The sequence below is a fragment of the Rhincodon typus genome, chromosome 5 (assembly GCF_021869965.1).
Source record: "Rhincodon typus isolate 14 chromosome 5, sRhiTyp1.1, whole genome shotgun sequence".
NCBI classification, from domain to species: Eukaryota; Metazoa; Chordata; class Chondrichthyes; order Orectolobiformes; family Rhincodontidae; genus Rhincodon; species Rhincodon typus.
In genome coordinates, this window is record NC_063336.1 from 16,091,970 (window position 1) to 16,113,279 (window position 21,310).

Consider the following 21,310-nt stretch of genomic DNA (forward strand, 5'->3'; position numbering starts at 1 on the left):
GGTATAGCAATTTCCCTAATAACCTGATTTTCTATGGTGCTTTTCTATAGTGCAAGGTCACACAAGAAAGCAACTATTGCTTTTTAGGAGAACTACCTGTATCACATCCATAAACATTCACACCCTCCACCACCGATGGTCAGTAGCCTATACTACCTACAAGATGCACTGCAGAAATTCAACAAGGCTCCAATGACAACACTTCCCAAATACTTCATGGCCACTACCATCTGGAAGAACAACAGTGGCAGATATGTGGGAACACCAACACCTATAAATTTCCCTCCAAGCCACTCACCATCCTGACTTGGAAATAGATCCTGTTCCTTTAATGTCACCAGGCCAAAATCCTGGAACTCACTCCTAAGTTGTATTGTGGATGTACCTCCAGCAAATAGACTGCAGCCATTCAAGGAAGCAACTCACCACCATCTTCACAAAAGCAACAAAGGAATGGGCAATAAGTGCTGATCCTAGCTACTGTCACCCATCTCCTGTGAGTGAATACACAAAATATTAGCAACAGGAAACAAACAGAAAACGCTGGAAGTGGCAAGTCATTACAATCTCTGGAGAGAGAGACATTGCAGGTTGATGAATTTTCAGTCAGAAAAGTCACAGTTGAAACATGTGCATCCTTTTCGAAGCAAAGGAATAAACCATTTATTTTCTTTCCAGCAAAGACACCGCTAAGGAAATACTTCACCAAGAAGCCACACACACAGACCAGGTACTGAACTTCAACAGTAACCATCACAGCACACACAAACAAAGCTGCATACAAACACTATTTAAAAACAGCAACAACACATTACTGCACCAAGAGGAAGAAGAATACCTCTTCCAGATTTGCAAGGATAATGGATATCCAAAGAACTAGGTCAGAATATGCCTACATGACCAACATCAGAAAGATACTACACACATCACACTACCCTACATCAGAACTCACCACAAGACTCCTATGACCGCTAGGCAGAGTGGCACACAAGCCCACATCAACCCTACAACAACAGCTCACCCAAACTAAAGACCCACTCCCCACCATGGACAGGACCAATGTCATCTACAAGATCCCCTGCAGAGACTGTGACAAACACTACATGGGACAAACAGGAAGGAAACTAACAAGAGTACATGAACACCAACTGGCTACAAAAAGACACGACCAATACTCACTCATCTCATCCACCTGGACAAGGAGAACCACGACTTCGACTGGGACAACACCAAGATCCTGGGACAGGCTAGGCAGGGACAGGCAACGGGAATTCCTAGAAGCCTAGCACTCCACAAAGCATGCTATTAATAAACACATTGAACTCGACCCCATATACACTCCACTACCAAGGAAAACCGGGAATGAGGCAACCCATCTCAACGGACCCCAGAGTTTCAAAACCAGGCGGGAAAACACACCGACGCTTCATCGGAGGCTGCACTGAGGGTGTTATCCAGCATAATGACGAAACATCTGCGAAACAAGAAACCAGCTCGGCAAGCCTCAGAAATACTTCACTCGCGGGGAATCGAACCTCTAACTGCAGCCGCTCCCTCGACGGTTGATCACGAGCCGTTTGGCACCATGTGACCGAGAAATGCAGGCAGGTGGTGACAAAGGCGCGCATGCGGACACGTTTCAATCAACGCACGGCGTAAGCACATCATCCGAGGCCGGCGCTACACGCGCGCGTCAGCGAGCGCGGCCCTTTAAGGGAAAGGAGGTGTGCGCATGCGCAGCCGTCGCGGCTCGGCGTTGTTTCCTCCTCTTCCTCCGCCGTGCAGGTAGGGTGTGTGACGTCAGCCATTGACAGGTGAAGCGATCACCGCCGCCCACTGAGGAAAATCGGGCGGAAAGATGGCTGCAGCTGGGCGGCTGGGACCAGGACCAGGAGGTGCAAAGCGGGCCTCCCCCCTCGTGGCGTTCTACATCTCTGCCTCTTTCCTCATTCGTGGCGTACAGACTGTACCGGAGCCCGGTCTCTGGAGCCGGACGGTGGGGCCGGTGAGTGTGTTGACGCCTCATGGTTATCTTGGCCCGCGGAGGTGGGTGTCTTCACGCTGGACGATGGCGTGACCGCTGATATGGGCTTTTCCTCCCTCAGGCGGTCCGCCCTGCGTTGCAGACTCGTGGAGATAAGCTAGGGATGCTGCGGTCGGTTTCTCTGGGGTTGTTTGTGGTCGCAAGCTGCTGTGTGAGTTAAGGAGTGGGGCTGCAGCTCAGTCGTAACATCAGGTCAATGTTATTCTAATCGTTTAAATCGCGCATTTCCATATTTATTCGTATAAAATAGATCTCCCTAAGTGGAGCTGTTTCTCAAGGTAAGAACCACGACGGAAAACTACCCATGCCTTCAGGCCTGCGAGACATCACCTGAAACAGTCCCACTTGAACAGTGACGATCCCTCAGCTGGTGCGGCCATACACACTTGTGGATTCTCATTTCAAACAAGAAGTTTTCATCGGTCATCCAAGACCTGTGTGCAAAATGTAATGATCTAGCTGATTTACTTCGAAACTTTTTAAAAGTAATTGATTGGATAGAGGGGCCAAAACGTCAACTTTCCTGCTCCTCTGATGCTGCCTGGCCTGTTGTGTTCATCCAGATCCACACTGTTGTCATTGATTGGATAGACTTTGTTTTGAAGGGCGGAGGCTAAAGTGAAATTTTAAAATTATATGGACTTGAGGTTTAGTTAATATGAAATACCTGTTTCCCTGAGCAAAGGGATTCATATCAAGGGGCAGGGCAGAAATTTAGTTTAAAAAAAAAATTTAGGATGCTAGCGATCTGATTCAGAAATGGGGAACTATTGGAGAAGCTCAGGAGCTCTGAAAACAAAAGCGGAGTTAACATTTTGCATTCAGTGACTTTTTCAGAACACAGATTTAAAGTAATAGAATAAGTTTTTTTTTATTGAACAGATCTGATTTATTGTTGTCACATACATCAAGAAACAGTGAGAAGTATTGTTTAGCGTATCTGTACAGGTTTGGCGTTCTGTATCTGCAGTGTGGAACTATGTTCTTGTAGGGAGGCTGTCTGTCACTGTAGAGCGACTATCTGCAAGTTGACTGCATTGTTCTGTGCTTTGAGCTGTTTGAGCTGGTCCTTCAGCAGCTCCTTCTCCGCCTGCAATGCAGCATTGTTCCTCTCCACCTCGATAATGTTATCCTTTACTTTCAAATCGTACCATGCAAAGTGCATCAGGGTAGCAGAACAGAGTGCCGAATACTGAGTTAAAGGTGCAGAGAGAGAGATCGGAATTAACGTGAGAGGAACGATTAGAAGGGAGTTGTGGAATTTTTGCTGTTAAAGCCGACATGGAAGGCACATGTTAGGTGTCTGAAACTCAGAGAATCTTTTATAGTGAGAAAAGAGGCCATTTGGTTCTTCAGGTCCCACATTTACCATGACGAACCCACCTAGTCTAAACATCCCTGGCAACTGCGAATAATTTGGCATCGCCAATCCACCAAACCTGCACATCTTTGGACTGTGGGTGGAAACCAGAAATTCAGAGAGAATGTGCAAACTTCACACAAGCAGTCACCCAAGGCCGGAATTGTGAGGCAGCAGTGTTAACCACTGAGCCACTATGCTGGCATTCTGTCTTAACCACCCTTTCAAATAGCAACTTGTGGGAGCAGAAATCCTCATCACATTTGAGTAATATTCTAAAATGCACTCTGCCATCATTTACACTGATATTGATATTAGGAGCTGGCATGGAGAAAGAGCTGGAGAGTGGATTTAAGCTGGGTTAATATATTTGGCCAGCACTCGAGTTCAGGCTGGGGCAAATGGCCTTCCCCTGCACTGTAAATTTCTCTGATTCTGTATTGTATTTTATTGTTCAACCTGTCCCTTCACCCGAGGCCTGGTGACCCTCTGGTTAAACCACTGCCAGTTGTCTCTCTAATGAGAGAGCAGCCCTCTGGCCAGTAGGACTGTGACAACTTTGGTTTTATATTCAGTGGAAATGTATTGATTTTGTTGAGTTTAGTTTCAGTAATGTACTAGACTTTACTTTTGGCGAACAGTTGAAAATTATGTGGAGCTTTCTCTTGCATGAAATTATAATTGAACATCCGCAGTAATTGTCTTGGGTTAAGTAATAGTCATGCTAAATAACTGAATTGTTTCACCTGGTCTATTTGTATAGTGGATAGCGTATCGTACTGCACAGAAAGTGGCTATTTGACCCATCATGTCTGTGGTGGTTCTTTAACAGAACTGAAAATGTCATTTCTCTGCCCTATCCCTGTAGTCCTGTACAAATTTCCTTTTTAAATATTTATCCAGTTCCCTTTTCAATACTAACTTTCATATCTTTTGTATACATTTCTCTGTATTCATCTGTTGACAAAGTGGACAATGAAGAATAACATTCTCCTGAGTACAGATTTTGTCTGTCTGGCTATATAGGTATGTACTACTCGTCTGAAGAAACAAAATTTAAGTCTAAAATCATATTCCATTTGATTTTAATGCAATTCAATATCTGACACACCAGCTCTTGGTGTCCTGATTTCGTATTTAGCTATAAGTGCAATTAAGGATGAGCAATGCCCAAGTTCTATGAATGAATTAAATAAAACTGAAGATGGTGAAAGTGAAAGCAGCCATTTTCAAATTCCTAGCACCTATAAAATTCAAACACAACAACCAAATACACACATTGCTTTGTGAGTCGATTGCTCGTGCCAACGGATTGGACAGTTGATACACTTGACATAGTAAGATGAATCAAATGTCAGTGGACTTGAATCATTAATAATATTGAATTTAAAAGTTTCCAGCTCTGAAGGTGATAAATGGGCCTACAATATCTACTTAAATTCCAAGTAGTTCCAACAACAATCACTTTCTTTCTGCAACAACTCTGATTCTAATATCTTCCTTAGTTTGTTGATCATTATAATTTAATGACACTTCATGAGCTTCCCAAACAAAGGAAATAGTTTTTTCTCATGACGTCAAAATTATTTATTCATTTTATAATCTCTTTTCAATCCTGCTTTTTTCTTTACACCACTGGAAATAGTCCCTGTATCTTGAGGCTCTACTTGCAGTACTTTCCCATTCAACTTAATGTACACTGTGGCTTTAATATCCTTTTTACTTCCACTTTTCTACATTGATCTACTACTGTCTAAGCCAATTTGAAATATTTTGGAAGTGAGGTCCAAATAACTAATATTCCTTATATAGAAAATTTTCCTGAGTGGCCTAGCTCTGATTTGATGATTGAGTCCTCTAGTTCTCGACTTCTTCCAGAATAAATAATTTCTGTCTATACTACCAAATCATTTTTAGCATTTGAAATTCCTGAATCAATTTGCCCATTGGCTTCCTATGCTCAAAGGAGTACAAGCCAAGTTTGTTCAACCTGTCCTCAGGAATCAAACCTTGAAGCCATGCTGTTTCACCTAAGAGGCTAACAAATTATTTCTGAGATACAGTAGTCAAAACTCCAGTTGGCTTCAATCCAAGTTTCGATTATAGGCATAATTTTACTGCTCTTAACTCAGTCTTCTTTCTCCAGTACTCAATCAGCACTTTTGTACCTTGGATCTGAATTTTATTTGGTGAACTGAGCTACAAAATCTTTGCTCATCTACAGCTCCCTAGACTTTGGATAATTCAAAACTGTTGCCTATTGCCTATAACCTATTCCCTGGCTAGTCTAAGAATAAGAGGTAAGACATTCAGTACTGAGATGAAGAAGAATTTCTTCACTCTGAGTTGTGAACCTGTGGAATTCTCTCCCACAGAAAACTGTTGGGGCCAGTTCATTAGATATATTCAAGAGGGAGCAGGATGTGGCCCTTGCGGCTCAAGGGAGCAAAGGGTATGGAGAGAAAGTGGGAATGGGATACTGAAATTGTAGGATCAGCCATGATCTTATTGAATGGTGGTGCAGTCTCGAGCTAAATGGCCCACACTTGGGCCTTTTTTTTTGTTTGTAAGTCCTTCTCATTGATAATCCTGCACTCATTGAAATACAGTGGCTTAAATACCTCAGCACCTCCAATTTGAAATGCAACCTCATATTTAAGTCTTTCATATTTGGGAGTGGGTGGGGCTCAGGAGAAATCAAGACCATTTCAAAAACGGGTAACAGGACAGAGAGTAAAGAAACAGTTAGGAATTCTACTTCAAGTACTGCAGGTAATGACCAGACTATAAAATGACTCTGTATGTGAATGAACTGCCAGAGGAAGTGGTGGATGCAGGTACACTCAACATTTTAAAAGACATTGGTATAAGTAGATGAATAGGAAAGGTTTGGAGGGATATGCGCCAAAAGCAGGCAAATGGCACTAGTTTGGTTGGTGTGGACTAGTTGGATCAAAAGGTCCATTTCCATGCTGTATGACTCTGACACTAAGTATATTAATTAGGTTCAGAAATAATAAACAGTTGAATAGAGCATCAGTACTGAAGGACAGCCTAGTATGTATGGCCCAAATGTTTCGACATACAAATGCATGAACGTAAGGAATAAATTGAATGAGCTACAGGTACATTCAAATTAAGGATTATGATATAGTAGCCATTACTGAGTCATGGCTGCAGGGTGGTTGTGACTGTGAACCAAATATTCTAGATTATAAGGTTCACGGGACAGATAGGGAAAATGGCAGCGGGGATGGAGTAGCCTTATCGGTTGGAAAGAAAATCACTTCAATGAAGAGGGAGATTATAATGAGAGGAAAGCATCCAGTGGAGACTATATGGGTGGAACTGAAGCACAGTAAAGGATCTCAAACTATAATAGGTGCTGTGTATTGACCCATTCGTAACAACTCCTGAAGTGCTAGATTGTATAAATGCAAAAATTAGGCAAAAATGCAGCAGAGGCAGAGTTAAAGGGAGAATTTTATCTTGAACATAGATTGAGAGAAACAGACAAGCACCTGCCAGAAATTCACTTACTTTCTGACATGTGTCCGGATAGTTTCTACAGCAATATGCCCCCGATGCAACAAGGGGACAAACAATATTGGATTTACTAATGAGTAATGAGCTGAATTTAATTAATAACCTAATTGAGCATCTATTATTTATCAGATAGTGAATATAATATGATTAAGTTCACTGTAGCATTTGAAAGTGCAAAGCACAAATCAACTATTAGAATTTTAGTTTTTGGTAATGCCAACTTTAATGAGACTATTCACAGTAAATTGAGAAAATCTGCTACCAAAACATATTGGAGAAACTCAGCAGGTATGGCAGCTTGTGTTGAGAGAAAGCAGAGTCTGTGTTGAGAGAAAGCAGAGTCAATGTTTCAGATCCATTGACCCTTCATCGGAACATCCTATATCTAGAGGACTGGAATATAAGGATGCAGAAATTATGCTGCAGCAATACAAAAGCCTGGTTAGACAGCTCGTGGAGTACTGAGAGCTGATCTGGGGACCACACTTTAGGAAGGATATACAGCAAACTTTTTATTAACCGGCACATATGGGGCCAGGAGTGTGTTGGTTGATCGAATATTCTGGTTGATCAAGGGTTGTACACACTAAGTAATAGAAAAATGTTGCAGGGAATATACACATCACTGTTACACTTTTTTTTTAACAGCATAAATCCCTTAAATAATAATACAACTTTCTTCTGGTAAGTTATGTAAAACAGCCTTCTCATTCACATCCTCAACTGACTACTCTGTCATTGCAGAGATCACAATATAGTAAACCTGTGGTATTTGAGGTTTATAATTTTTTTGCTGATTTATTGAGTGTCAGTTCATATGGTGCTGGTTCAAACAATGTTTGCTGTATTGACCTTGGAGGGGGCAGAATGTAGGTTTACAAGAATGATACCTGGACTTGTGGTTAAATTGTGAGGAGAGATTACACAAATTAGGCCTGTTTTCTCTAGAATTTAGAAGGCAAAGGAATGATCTCTTCAAAGTCTTCAACTAACGTGCAAAGAACAGGTTAGATAAAGATAAATAACTACCTCCTCTCGCCCACCTTCCTGCAAGAATGCAATCCCCTACCCCCAATTCCTCCAATTCCTCCACATCCGCCTCATCTGCTCCCGAACATCCTAGATGTCCTCTAATTCCAAGGACCACAACATCCCCCCACCCCGCTTCCGGTGGATGAAAATGCTCTCAACCACATCTCTTGAGTTCCTGCACCCCTGCCCTCACATCCCCTCCCTGCAACAAAAACAAAGACAGAATCCCCCTTGTCCTCACGCATCACCCCACCAATCTCCGTATCTAACGTATCACTCTCTGCCTTTCTTAGGGACCGCTGTCTCTGCAACTCCCTCGTCCACTCCACACCCACCGACACCTTTCCCTGTAACCGCAGGAAGTGCTACACCTCCCTCCTCACTTCCATTCAAGGCACCTAACAAGCCTTCCACATCAGACAGAGGTTCACCTGCACATCTGTCAATGTGGGCTATTGCATCCGCTGCTGCCAATGTAGACTCGTCTACATCGGTGAGACTAAACGGAGGCTCGGAGACTGCTTTGAGGAGTACCTGTGTTCTGTTCATGACAAACGATAATACCTTCAGGTCGCAAATCATTTCAACTCCCCCTCCCACTCCCTGGGCGAAATGTCGATCCTGGGCTTCCTCCAGTATCACTATGACGCCTCTTGAAACTGGAGGAGCACCACCTCATATTCCGCCTTGGGAGCCTACAGCCCAATGGCCTAAACGTGGATTTTTACCAGTTTCAAAATCTCCCCACCCCAGGCCTCCTCCCATGACCAACACTCCCTCTCATCCCCACCTCCTTGACCTGACACAACCTGTCCATCTTCTCTCCCACCTGTCCGCTCCTCCCACCTTACTGACCAATCTCCTCCACTGCCTACCTGCACTTACCTATCACCATCCCACCTACCTTCCCCAGCCCTACCCATCCTATTTATTTCTGAGCACCGCCTCCCCCAAATGTCTGAAGAAGGGTCCTGACCCGAAACATTGACGTTCCTGCTCCTCTGATGCTGCCTGGCCTGCTGTGTTCCTCCAGCTCCACACTGTGTTATCTCTGACTCCAGCATTGATAGTTTACCTTTATCTACAGAGATAGTAAGAACAATTTCTACTGGTTGGGGATTTCAGAACAAGGGGGCATAGTCTAAAAGTTAGGGCCAGACCATTCCGGAGTCCTGTTGGGAAGCACTTCTACACGTAAAGGCTGATAGAGTTTTGGAACTCGCTTCCACAAACGCAGTTGTTCACTTTAAATCTGAATTAGATACATTTTTGTTCAGCAAAGGTATTAACGGATATGGGCCAAAGGTAGGTATATAGAGTTAGATCATAAATTAGCCATGATCTCACTGAATGATGGAACAGGCTCAGGGGCTGAATGGCCTGTTCCTATATTTAATAGCCTTGTTATTTATAACTCTGTAAGCTACTCCAGCCCTGTGCAGAAATGTGTTTGTCTGACTTTGGTCTCCTGTGCATCCCTTTCTTTTTGCACCACTTTTTTTTTGTTTTAGCTGCTACTTCAGCTGTGTGGATGCTGTGAAGCATTCTCTCTAAAATAGTCTGTATTTCCACTATCCTCTCTTTAAGATAATCTGTATACTCAATCTCTCTTGACTCAACCTTTTTATCATAGGGTCATTGAGGCTGACAGCATGGAAACAGGCCTTTCTGCACAATTTTCACAATCTAGTCCCATTTGCCTGTATTTGGTCCATATCCCTCCATACCTATCCCATCCATGTACTTGTCCAAATGTTTCTTAAATGACAAAATTGTACTGTCCTCTGGCAGCCTATGTAGACACTCACCACCCTCTGTGTGGACAAAATTGCCTGTCTGGACCCTTTTATATCTCCCTTCTCACCTTAAACCCAAGCTGTCTACTTTTAGACTCTCCTAGTCTGGGGAAAAGCTGTTGACTATCTATCTTGTCTTTGCCCCTCATGATTTTGGAAATCTCAATAAGGCCGTCCCTCCGTCTCCTATGCTCCAGGGGAAAACAGTCAGAGCTTTTCCGACCTTTCCTTGTAACTTGAGTTACTGGTTTGAGTTATGAGCTATAAGACGAGGCTAGAAAAACTTGGGTTGTTTTGTCTAGAGTGGCGGAGGCTGAGGGGAGACTTGATAGAAGTCTATAAAATAATGAGATGCATAGATAGGGTTGACAGAATCTTTTTCGCAGAGTTGAAATGTGTAATACTAAGGGCCGTGCATTTAAGGTGAGAGGGGGGAAGTTCAAAGGAGATGTGAAGGACATTTTATTTTACAGTGTTGGGAGTCTGGAACATGCTGCCAGGGGTGGTGGTGGAGGCACCATGGCCTGAAGGGCCCGATCCTGTGCTGAACTATTCTATGTTCTATAATTCCAGTTAGCACCCTTGTCAATCTTTTTTGTACTCTTTCTAGTTTAATAGTATATTTTTTATAGTAGGGTGACCAGAACTGCACACAGTACTCCAAATGTCTTCCTTTCACTTGCTTACCTCCCAGAATGTGGACTCATTTTTCATTGATTATGTTTTGGAACAATTTTCTGTGTTTAAGGTGTTTTGACAATGCAAGGTTTTTTGTTTTTGAGATTCTATTGCCATCCTGATCATTTTCTCAGGCTGAGCTAACAATTAGTAACCTCTCCATCATGTTTGATCTTGAGCTGAGCTTCAAAGAAAAGCAACGAAATTATCTCTCTCCTGCCAGCATTTGTATCTTACCCATATCACAAAAACAAATTGGTTATTACCACAATATTGTTTGTGGGAATTTGCTGTACTGCTACACTGCCTACACTTCAAAAGTACTTAATTGGCTGGAAGGTGCTTTGAGATACCTACTGGTCATGAAAAGCATTGTATAAGTGCAAGACTTCCTTTATCTTTGCAACCAATCTTGCAAATATGAGGGCCACAAGTTACCTGGACAGGTTGGAGAACCTGACGTTGTTCTTGGAGAAGAAAATATTGAGATGACCTTTGTTAGAACTTTATTTAATTACCAAAGATCTAGATAGAAGTAGAGATGAAATATTCCTCTGGGCACAAGTGTGATAAACTGTGAATACCAATATTAAGCTTAGGAGCAAGAAAGCAACATGAGGAAATACAATATCTGGAATCCATTGTCTGAGAGTATGGTAGAAGTGGATTCATTCAGGGCTTTCAAAGGGCAGTTTGATAATTGGCTGAAGAGAGAAAATTTGCAGAGTGAGTGTGACTAGCTTTCTTGCAGGGAACTGGCACAGACTTTGTGAAGCAGCTCTTTTTTTTTTCATCCTGAGTGAGTCTCTGGGCCATGTCAGAAGCCAGTTAAGAGTTAACAATGTTGCTGTGGATCTGGAGTGGCATGTAGGCCAGAGTAGTTAAGGATGATACATTTCTTTCCCTGACAGATATATGTGAACCAAAATATTTTTATTGCAATTGATTGTTTCATGGCCACCATTATTGAGACTAATTTTCTATTCCAGATTTTTATTCATTGAAGTTAAATTCCACCAGCTGTATTTGAACCCATACCCCCAGAGCATTTGTCTGGGCTTCTGGTTTACTACTCCATTGAAATTGCCACAAAGTCACCATCTCCCCAAGTGGCCACCTCCTGTGCTTCAGTTGTATTTTTTTCTTAATGTCATTGTTGTGAATTATGAGTTGGATATTTGCATATTTTACATTAAACTGTGTTTTAGGAATTAAAGTTTTACATGCATGATAAATGGAATCACTTGGTTTTTAAGAAAAAGTTATTACCTAATGTAAACGCAAATGAAATAAACTTGGGTTGGTTACATTCAGTTAATTTGTGTTTATTGTACATAGTCATTGTATTTATAGTCAGCATGGATTTGTGAGGAGTAGATCATGCCTCACAAACCTTATTGAATTCTTTGAAGAGGTGACCAAACACGTGGATGAAAGTAGAGCAGTGGATGTGGTATACATGGATTTAAGTAAGGCATTTGATAAGGTTCCCCATGGTAGGCTCATGCAGAAGGTAAGGAGGCATGGGATAGGGGCAAATGTGGCAGATTGTCTTCTAAGGGTCAGCCAATTCTGAATCCAAAGGGTGGTAGTGGACCGAAAATATTCAACATGGTGCTCAGTTACTAGTGGTGTACCACAAGGATCTGTTCTGGGTCCTCTTCTCTTTGTGATTTTTGTAAATGATTTGGATGTAGGAGTGAAAGGGTGGATTAGTAAGTTCGCGGATGATACGAAGGTGAGTCAAGTTGTGGATAGTGCGGAGGGCTGTTATAGGTTACAAAGGGGTCATTGATAGGATGCAGAGCTGGGCTGAGAAGTGGCAGATGGAGTTTAACCCTGAAATGTGTGAGGTGATTCATTTTGGAAGGACAAACTTGAAAGCAGAATACAGGGTTAATGGAAAGATTCTTGGCAGTGTGGAGGAGCAGAGGGATCTTGGGGTTCATGTCCACAGTTCCCTGAAAGCTGCCACCCAGGTGGATAAAGGTGTTAAGAAGGTGTATGGTGTGTTAGCTTTCATTAATAGAGGGATTGAGTTCAAGAGCTGTGAAGTTATGCTCCAGCTATACAAAAGCCTGGTTCGGCCACATCTGGAGTATTGTGACCAGTTCTACAGGAAAGATGTGGAAGTGTTGGAAAAGGTGCAGAGGAGATTTACCAGGATGTTGCCTGGAATGGAGGGAAGGTCTTATGAGGAAAGGTTGAGAGAGCTAGGGCTTTTCTCTTTAGAACGACGAAGGATGAGAGGTGACTTGATAGAGGTGTACAAAATGATCAGAGGTATAGATAGAGTAGACCACAGAGACTTTTTCCTTGGGTGGAGGTAGCTATTACAAGGGGGCATAGTTTTAAAGTGAGTGGAGGTAGATATCGGGGAGACGTCAGAGGTAGGTTCTTTCCTCAGAGAGTGGTAGGGGCATGGAATGCATTGCCGGAGAGGGTAGTGGAGTCGGCCTCATTAGGGGCATTTAAGTGGCTATTAGAAAGACATATGGATGATAGTATAAGGTAGGGGTGGAGGTTAGATAGACCTTCGATTTAGGGTAAAAGTTTGGCACAACGTTGTGGGTCGAAGGGCCTGTACTGTGCTGTACTGTTCTATGTTTCTTACAAGTCAGAGGTTTCCTGTGGCACAGTTGTAGTGTCCTACCTCTGAGCCAGAAGACCTGCATTCAAGTCCTATCTGCTCTAGAGGTGTGTCATAATGTCTCTGAACATTGTTTAGAAAATTACCTCAAGTCATTTAAAAGTATAAACAGTGAACAATGGATGATCCATCATTGAACCTCCCTAGAGTCAGTCTGTCTGTTTTTATTAGTGAAGAAGCTAAACTTTTAGAAGTCCTGGCATAGACTTGTAAACCCCATTTATGGATATAAATTATTCATAAAATGCAGAATTCAAGTGATTTTGTAATTATTCATTCAAGGGATGTGAGCATTACTTGATGAGCGTTAAACCTTGGCCCATGTCTTACTGCCCTCCATCAATTCTCCAGGGCAGGAATTGCTGGATTGCTTTTGGGCGGCCAGTCTCTGATCACACCTATTGCATTTTGCAATTGTACATGCGCAGAATTCCAGAACTCTGTGCAATAAATCTGTTGATATTTTAATATTAAGTTATTGATATTTAAGTGTTTTGGAGATAAAAGATAATTAATTTACTTTTCAGTTTAGAATTTTGCGAATATGTGACATCGTGGCAATGGGTTGTGGTTAGAAGGCTTCTCAGTTTGATTTATTTGGGAGTTTCTCATAGAAGGCACTTGCAAATTTGGTCTTGTGTAGCTAACAGCTCACTTACAGTGCATGAGTAAAAAGGAGATAAGGTTTGCCTAACTTGGAGTTACAGGAAGAAGTGGATCTATAACATACTTAAGAGCTTTAGTATCAAGTTGGTGTTTTGTTTTATTTATCCCCTGATTTTTCTTTTAATGTTGTATCTTGAGGCAGTTGAATACTACATGTTTTGGTTTCTTTAACATGAATTAGTATCCATTAAGAACCTAACAGAATGCTTATGCATGTTTTGGGATCATGGTGACAAACGTTTCTGGTACTTAACTAGAATATACCAACTCTGGTGCTGATAATGCCAGTTTAACTTTCAAATATACATGGAAGAATATTAGCATGATCTCCGTTTTTGTTTTGCTACTTTTGACTAATGGTTGTGATTCAAATTTTCTTTTCAGAACCATAAGCCACTGGTGTTTACAAAAACAATGTTTAACAAAACAAATATTGTACTTGAAGGTAAGTTGTTTATTTTGAACCTAATGTGTGATAATTTTTTGAAAGCAGTTGGTGTATACCAATGGTAGTTAAATACACAAATTAATATTTTTAATATTTTTCTGAAGTAAAAGTCTAAAACTTTTATCCAAGTATGGTTAATAGCTAAGTTTTCCTGTGCACATTTTGCGACTGTGCTGCTTCACTCTTGAATTACCCTGAAAAACATAACAATCTTTCAAGGTGGGATAGGGAGAAAAATGGTGACTTACTTCTATTTCTGACAATGACACTCTCTAATCAAGGGTGAGTTCTGTGAGACAAAAACACAAGTTGCTGGAAAACCGCTGCAGGTCTGGCAGCATCACTGAAGGGAAATCAGTTAATGATCAGGTCCAGTGACCCTTCCACCCGATGACCTCGAGGTGTGGGGTTTTACAACATGAAAAGGGGCTCTTTGGCCCATCGTGTTTGTACCAGTCATCAAATATCCATCCATTCTCATCCCATTTCTCAGAACTTGACCTATAGTCTCATGTGCTATAGTGTTTAAAGTGTCTAAGTAATTCTTAGATATCTTTGGGGATTATCCTCTCTGGGTGAAAATATTTTTCCTCAAATCCTTTCTAAACCTACTGGTCCTTCTCTTAAAACCATGCCCCCAATTACTGACCACTCTACTAAGGGGAGAAGTTTCTCCCTATTTACTCCGTCTGTGCCCCTCGAACTTTGTACACCTCTCAACCTTTTCTGCTCCCCATCCAGTCTCTCTTCACAACTGAATCTCCCCAGCCCAGATAATATCCCGGTGAATCTCTTTTGCATTGTCTGTAGTGCAATCACATCTTTCCTATAGTGTGTCGACCTGAACTACAACAGTACAGTTGTAGCCTGGCTAATGTTATATACAGCTCCATCAAAATACCTTGCTTTTTGTGTTTAGGACTCTGATCAATAGAGGCAAACATCCCATATTTCTTCTTAACTGCCTTTCTACCTGTCCTTTTGCATATGGACATGCACACCCAGGTCCCTTTTGATTCTTAATTTCTGGGATGTTGCTATTCATCATGTACTCCCATGACTTAATAGTCCTTTCAAAATGTATTACCTCATACCTTTTTAGGATTAAATTCCATTTGCCACTATTCTGCCAATCTGACTAGTCCATCTATGTCAGCTGATAGTGAGAAGGCAAGCCATAGTCTATTTACCATACCACCACTTTTTGTATCATCTATGCTTACTGATCATACGTCCTACATTCGTGTCTAGGTCATTAAGACTACAAACAGCAAGGGACCCAGCATCAAACCCTGTGGTACGCTACTGGGCACAGGACAAAAACACCCTGTGACAGTCGCTGTCCAGCCACAAAGCCAATTTTGGATGCAATTTGCTAAATTGCTCTGAGTTGCATGGGCTCTTAACATCTTAACCAGTGCAAGATCTTATTAAAAATCTTACTAAAGTTGGTGTAGATCACAAGAACTGCCCTACTTTCATGTGTACACCTTGATATAATAATACCTCATGAGCTGTCTTCCAGAGAGGATTTGACAATTAATATCAGAGCCCCTGAAGTATCCTTCCTTGCCTCCCACAGCAGCCTGGCATACGTCTCACCTGGGCCTGGGGAATTATCCACTTTCAAGCCTGCTAAAATCACTAATACTCTGCCTTCTCATTAATCCTGTGCAAGTATATCACAGTCCACCTTCTCTACTTAAATCATCCTTCTTGGCAGTGAATATGATGCGAAGTACTCATTTAAAACTTCGACTCAGTCTTCCAGCTCCGTGCACAAGTTGCCACTTTGATCTCTAATAAGTACTAGTTTTTCCTTGATTATTATCTTGCCCCAATATACTTATAAGATGCCTTTTAATTTTCCTTAATGTTACCCGCCAATGTTTTTAATGGCCCCTCTTTGCTATCCTAATTTTTTTCCAGCAAACCCTGCACTGTCTGTATTCTAAGGCATTCACTGTTTTGAGCCATTGGTATCTACCATTAGTTTCCTTTTGTGTTCCTTATCCAGTTGTGTACATCTGTTGACATCCAGAGTTCTCTAGAATGGTTGATCCCACCTTTACCTTTACAGGAACTTGTTGCACCCCAATACATAGAGGTCACTTGGGCCAGTCAGTTAACTCAACAGTCCTTTTATTCTGATTATAACTGATTAACGGATAAAACTTCAGCTCCTGATACAATTCAAGCAAAAGTAAAGCACAGGACTCACATACTACCTTCAGCATTACCCATGAATGGTGAACATGGCCATAATTCTCCAAAGGGGTCTCTAATCACTGGGTCCTGGTCACCATGGCTGGTCACATCTGTGGTGGTTTTCTGCAGTTGTCACTGTCTGTGCTTGCTTTGTTTCCCTTGTTTATAGGGTGGTTATTTTCTCCTTTTTCCTTCAAGTATTCTGTAAATCTTGAAGCTTTGTATGTTGTCTCTCCCATATCCTTGATGTCTTCACTGCTGCCTGCTTATGTGAGCTGTTATTAACTACCCCATTGTGAAAGGGCCATTTATCATTCAAGTTGCTTCTTGCTTGAACCCATAGTATCTTGCAAGTTGGCGCAGTCAGGAGATTTTGGGAGTCCAGCTGTCAAGTTTGATGTAGTTTGTTAGAGCTCTGTGTCCACAACTCTCTCTCACTCTTTCGAGTGTCTCCCACTCCTCTGATGTGCATTTTTCTCCAAGCAGTTGCTGCACTCCACTTGGCCAGATCCTGTATTATCTTTTTATAATTGCCTTCCACCAATTCAGAACCCATCTTTCTTTGTACATAATTACTTTAAATCTTACTGAATTATAGGCACTGTCACTGATTGTTCCCCCCGTCCCCACCATCACTACCACCAACGCCAGCCCCATCACCACATCTAACACTTGTTTGGTTCAGAATTGCCCCTCTCTTGTAGGACTTCGTCTGTGCTGACATAGAGTGCCCTCCTGGATAAACTGTAAGAATTCCTCCATCTCTAAGCTTTTCACGCGTTGTCTATCCCAATTGATACGGGGAAGTTGAAATCTCCTATAATGAGCCGATTATTTTGCACTTGAGATTTGCCTCCATACCTATCTTACTGTCCCTCCCTGATTATTTTGGATATATTTAGTGCAGTATTTGACTCATTAATTAATATGGCAACACCATCTCCTCCTTTGCACTTCCATCTCCCAAAAATTCATGCAAAATGATTCTGAACTCTGGAATATTGAGCTTCCAGCCCTCCTTTTCTCCCCAGCGCGTCTCTGTGATAGCAATGATGTCATATCACCATGTGTTAGTGAACGATCTCAACTCATGTATTACTCGCAAGCCTTCTTGCATTAACATAAATGTCAACCAGCCTTCCCTTGCTCTTTTGTGCCTTGACTTAACTGTATTTGCATTGCCTTCTAGAATTACTTTGTTTCTCTTCTATACTTGCCTCCATCATCCCCTTCACTCCATATCTCAATCCCCTGCCAAACTAGTTTAAAACCCAATCAATCACACTAACAAATCTCTACAAGTCTGTTGATTCAGTTCCAGTCCCATCTGCCCCAGAAACAGTTCCTGGGATGCAGGAGTCTAAAGCCCTCCCTCTTGCTCCAACTCTTCAGCCACACATTCATCTGTTCTACACACCAATCCTAGACTAGCATGTGGTGCCAGGAATAATCCAGATATTACAGCCTTTGGAATCTGGTATCCAGCTCCCTGAATTCTTGTTGCAGGATTTCATAACAATATTCTTTTCTTTAAGTAAGGTGAATAGGGACAGATAACATTGTGCACCTATACCAAATCATTACACATTTTTATTTACTCAAAAATTAAAAACCCCAGCTTCTCCAACATAATCTTGTAAGACAAATCCTTCATTGCTGAAAGCATTCTGTAAATCTCCTCTCCCTGTCAAGTACCCACGCATACTTGCTAAAATATGTTGACTAGAACTGGATCTGACCAGAGATTTATGAGTTTTGTTCACAACCTCTATGGAGCCCAATATCAATATATTTATTCATCCATTGTTCCCTAATCCTACCAGCCTTACCGTTCACTCTAACAGGAACATAGTGACTCTGAACTCTTGTTATCACACTTTTGAAAGCCTCCTACTTGTCAGATGTTCCTTAACTACAAACAGTCTACTCTATTCAATTTTTGAAAGCTCTTGTCTCAAACCATTAAAATTTGCTTTACTCCAGTTTAAAAATTTTAGCTTTTATGGAAGGCTTATCCTTTTCTGTAAATATTTTAAAACTAATAGAATTATGGTCACTAGACCCAAAGTGTTCCTCTACTATCATCTCAGTCACTTGCCCTGCCTTCTTATGCAATACAAGGTCAAGTTCTGCTCTTTCTCTAGAAGAACATTTACATATTAATAAAATTTTCTTGAACACCTTTAACAAATTCTTTACCATCCAAACCTTTTGTGCTATGGTAGTCTCAGTCAATGTTCAGAAAATTAAAGTCCAAACATGTGCAAGTTAGGTGGATTGGCCATGCCCAGAGTGTTCAGGGATGTGTAGGTTGGTTGCATTAGCCACGGGAGATGCAGGGTTACAGGGATAGGGCAGTGGGATAGGTCTTGCTGGGATGCGGTTCAGAGCATCAGTGTGTACTTGTGGGGCTGAATGGCCTGTCTGCACGCTGCGGATTCTGTGATTACAACTTTATTATTTTTGCATTTATCTGAGATCTCTCAATATTTTTTCCTCATTTCTGACTGTTGGGGCTGATGCCAGTGTTGTAGCTGTTAATTGCTCACCATTCTGGGGCATTACACTGAAGTTCATAGATCACAGAATCATAGAATCCCTACAGTGTGAATCCCTATAAGTTAATAAATTATTGTGCATGAACAAAGATACAACACTTGTAGCAACAGTCTTTGATTTCTTTTTTCTGAACAAAACCAGTCTAACGGTCGTGGTGTCATTTGTGGTGTCAGCAATTGTTCAGCCTTCAGTTGTGATAGTTTTACTGTGATGCCCCACAGTGCTGGGGCTTCTGACAACTAACTGCTTCCATTTTTCCCTTCAAGCCCTCAGTTGCATCTTGCCTTGTGTATGGTGTACTGTAACTCCCTGTTAATGGACAGTTTTGATTAACTGACATCACCCATTTTTCTGAAGCGTGCTGGTAACAGAGGTTTTACTGCTCAAAGTTACACTTTAATTCACTTTTGCTAAACAAATTTGGGAAATTTGTGTGCAAGTCACCTGGACACAGAACTTAAAACATACCACTGTAAGAATTGTTATTTCATCACTGCTTGATTTCCTGAATCTTTTGTTTCACCTTGAGCATTTGTGTAGCATTTTTACCACCAAGCAATTTGTGGTATTCTAACGTTTCTTTGTTTTTTTGTCCTCTTCACAGTTGTCTCATTCAAATGTCCTGAGAATGTATCATTAACAGTTGAGTGGTACCTCCGGTATTCCCCTTGTCACAATGAATTAAATAACATTAAAGTAAGTATTCTTACGAAATAGTTAAAATAGAGAACTTTTTTTTTAGCTTTTACATTTCCATTGGAAAAAGGATGTTGTATATGCAATCAGTGAATAGCCCATGTGGAAAATTTTAATTTTATTTCAGACATTAAACTTAAAGAAGGAATATCAGACTTCTCTGAATTGTCAACTGTCAATGGATCAGGTTTATAATGTGAAATGTTAACCGGTAATGTGAGAACTATTTAATTTTTGGAAAGTAGATTTTTGAAGGATAAGATTGGATAAAGGGGTATGCCCTTTAACTGCAAGGTTAGGGCTTTGTTAGAGATTCATTCATTCCCATACATCTTCAAAAAGTCAACACAGACTTGTTAAAGGGATAAACCCATTTAAGGCAGTACTTCATTTAGGGGATTGTTCAACATTAATTGGAGAGCCTTATTTGTTCAAAATGTTCAATGTTGAAAGATTACAGTATTAAGCTCTTCCTTGGCCGTGGTATAATATTTTGGTTTTGCAATGCAAGCATGTTACAAAAGGAAGTCGGGGAAAGGAAAAGCTGCTTTTACAAAATCGTTAGCAAAAATACATTAATTTTGACCCATTTATTTAAATATTTAAAACAGCGTTTTGCTGATCCTTGTCTGCCAATATTTTAATTTTTTAGAGAGCATAAGTGAAATTTTGATACCTTATTGCAAATAACTCAATTTGTAACCATTCTAGTTTTCTTGCATGTTCTTGATCTTCATTTAGGACACATATGACTCAAGATATTTTGGCAGTGGTATTCGTAATAATCTTGAACTTCACCCATTAAGTGAAGGGCAATACATTGCACACAAGACTGAAAATATTGTCTGCAATGACAAAATTCAGGTCTTCCCAAAATTTAATGTAAGTATATGAAAGTAGTGTTCAATTACATTAGCTACTTAAATTTGAGTCCTATCCTTCAGTCTAACGTATATAAATTTTACCTTTCAGATGAGCCACGATCTTCCAAAATCAGTGGTGGTACAGACACCGAATATAAAGGTGGTAATAAATTGGCATTATTTTTTAATGTTAGCCGTAGCTGTATTACAGTTAGGTGATGCTTATTTTGTAGCCAACTTTAACTTTGAACACACTTTGCTGTAATAATAATCATGATGAGAAGAACAATAAAATATGAAAATCATGAGGATGCTGTCACAGACACCCTTAACCTCCATAGGGAATGTTGATATTGTCCTTGCTGATGGATTCAGCAATGAAATCACTGTAGTGTCAGGAACTTGGGATACATACCCATTAGTAAGGACTAAAAAAGTTACTGTGCATACATTTGGAAGTAAATGAGTATTTGGCTGCAAGTGGCGTATTGTCGAGCAGATTAGAAAATTGAGTACATAACTTGGGATGATTTGAGAAGGAGTTTCTGTTCACAGGGCACCAATAATAGGGAATGGAGGAGTTGTTCCCTTGGGCTGGGCTCTATTTAAACTGGGACAGGGTCAGAATTTTGCTAAAGATATAACTGGGGCTGTGGATTTCATGTTAACCTAAATGATGTGGATTGGGTAGGAGTCAGGTGAAAGGTGATTTAGAAATCTCAGGAGAAGGGATGAGTATAGCAAATTGGGTAAAGACAGTGTGA

The 21,310-nt window shown here is 41.0% G+C and overlaps 1 protein-coding gene across 2 annotated transcripts in view; it reads left to right on the forward strand.

Annotated features, from left to right (window-relative positions):
• Positions 1-1,695: 1,695 nt before the first annotated feature.
• The window catches only part of tmem87b (transmembrane protein 87B), a 55,364-nt gene continuing 35,749 nt past the window's right edge, over positions 1,696-21,310 (forward strand). The window contains exons 1-5 of one of the 2 annotated variants that reach the window (XR_007262084.1): positions 1,696-2,005; positions 14,157-14,217; positions 19,592-19,683; positions 20,425-20,565; positions 20,656-20,706. Coding sequence is in view for 1 of the 2 variants with exons in the window: in XM_048596784.1 (XP_048452741.1) it covers positions 1,859-2,005; positions 14,157-14,217; positions 19,592-19,683; positions 20,425-20,565; positions 20,656-20,706 (492 nt within the window). In the remaining variant the exon portion in view is untranslated. The remainder of the gene's footprint in view (positions 2,006-14,156; positions 14,218-19,591; positions 19,684-20,424; positions 20,566-20,655; positions 20,707-21,310) is intronic. The other variant, XM_048596784.1, reaches the window with a different exon arrangement.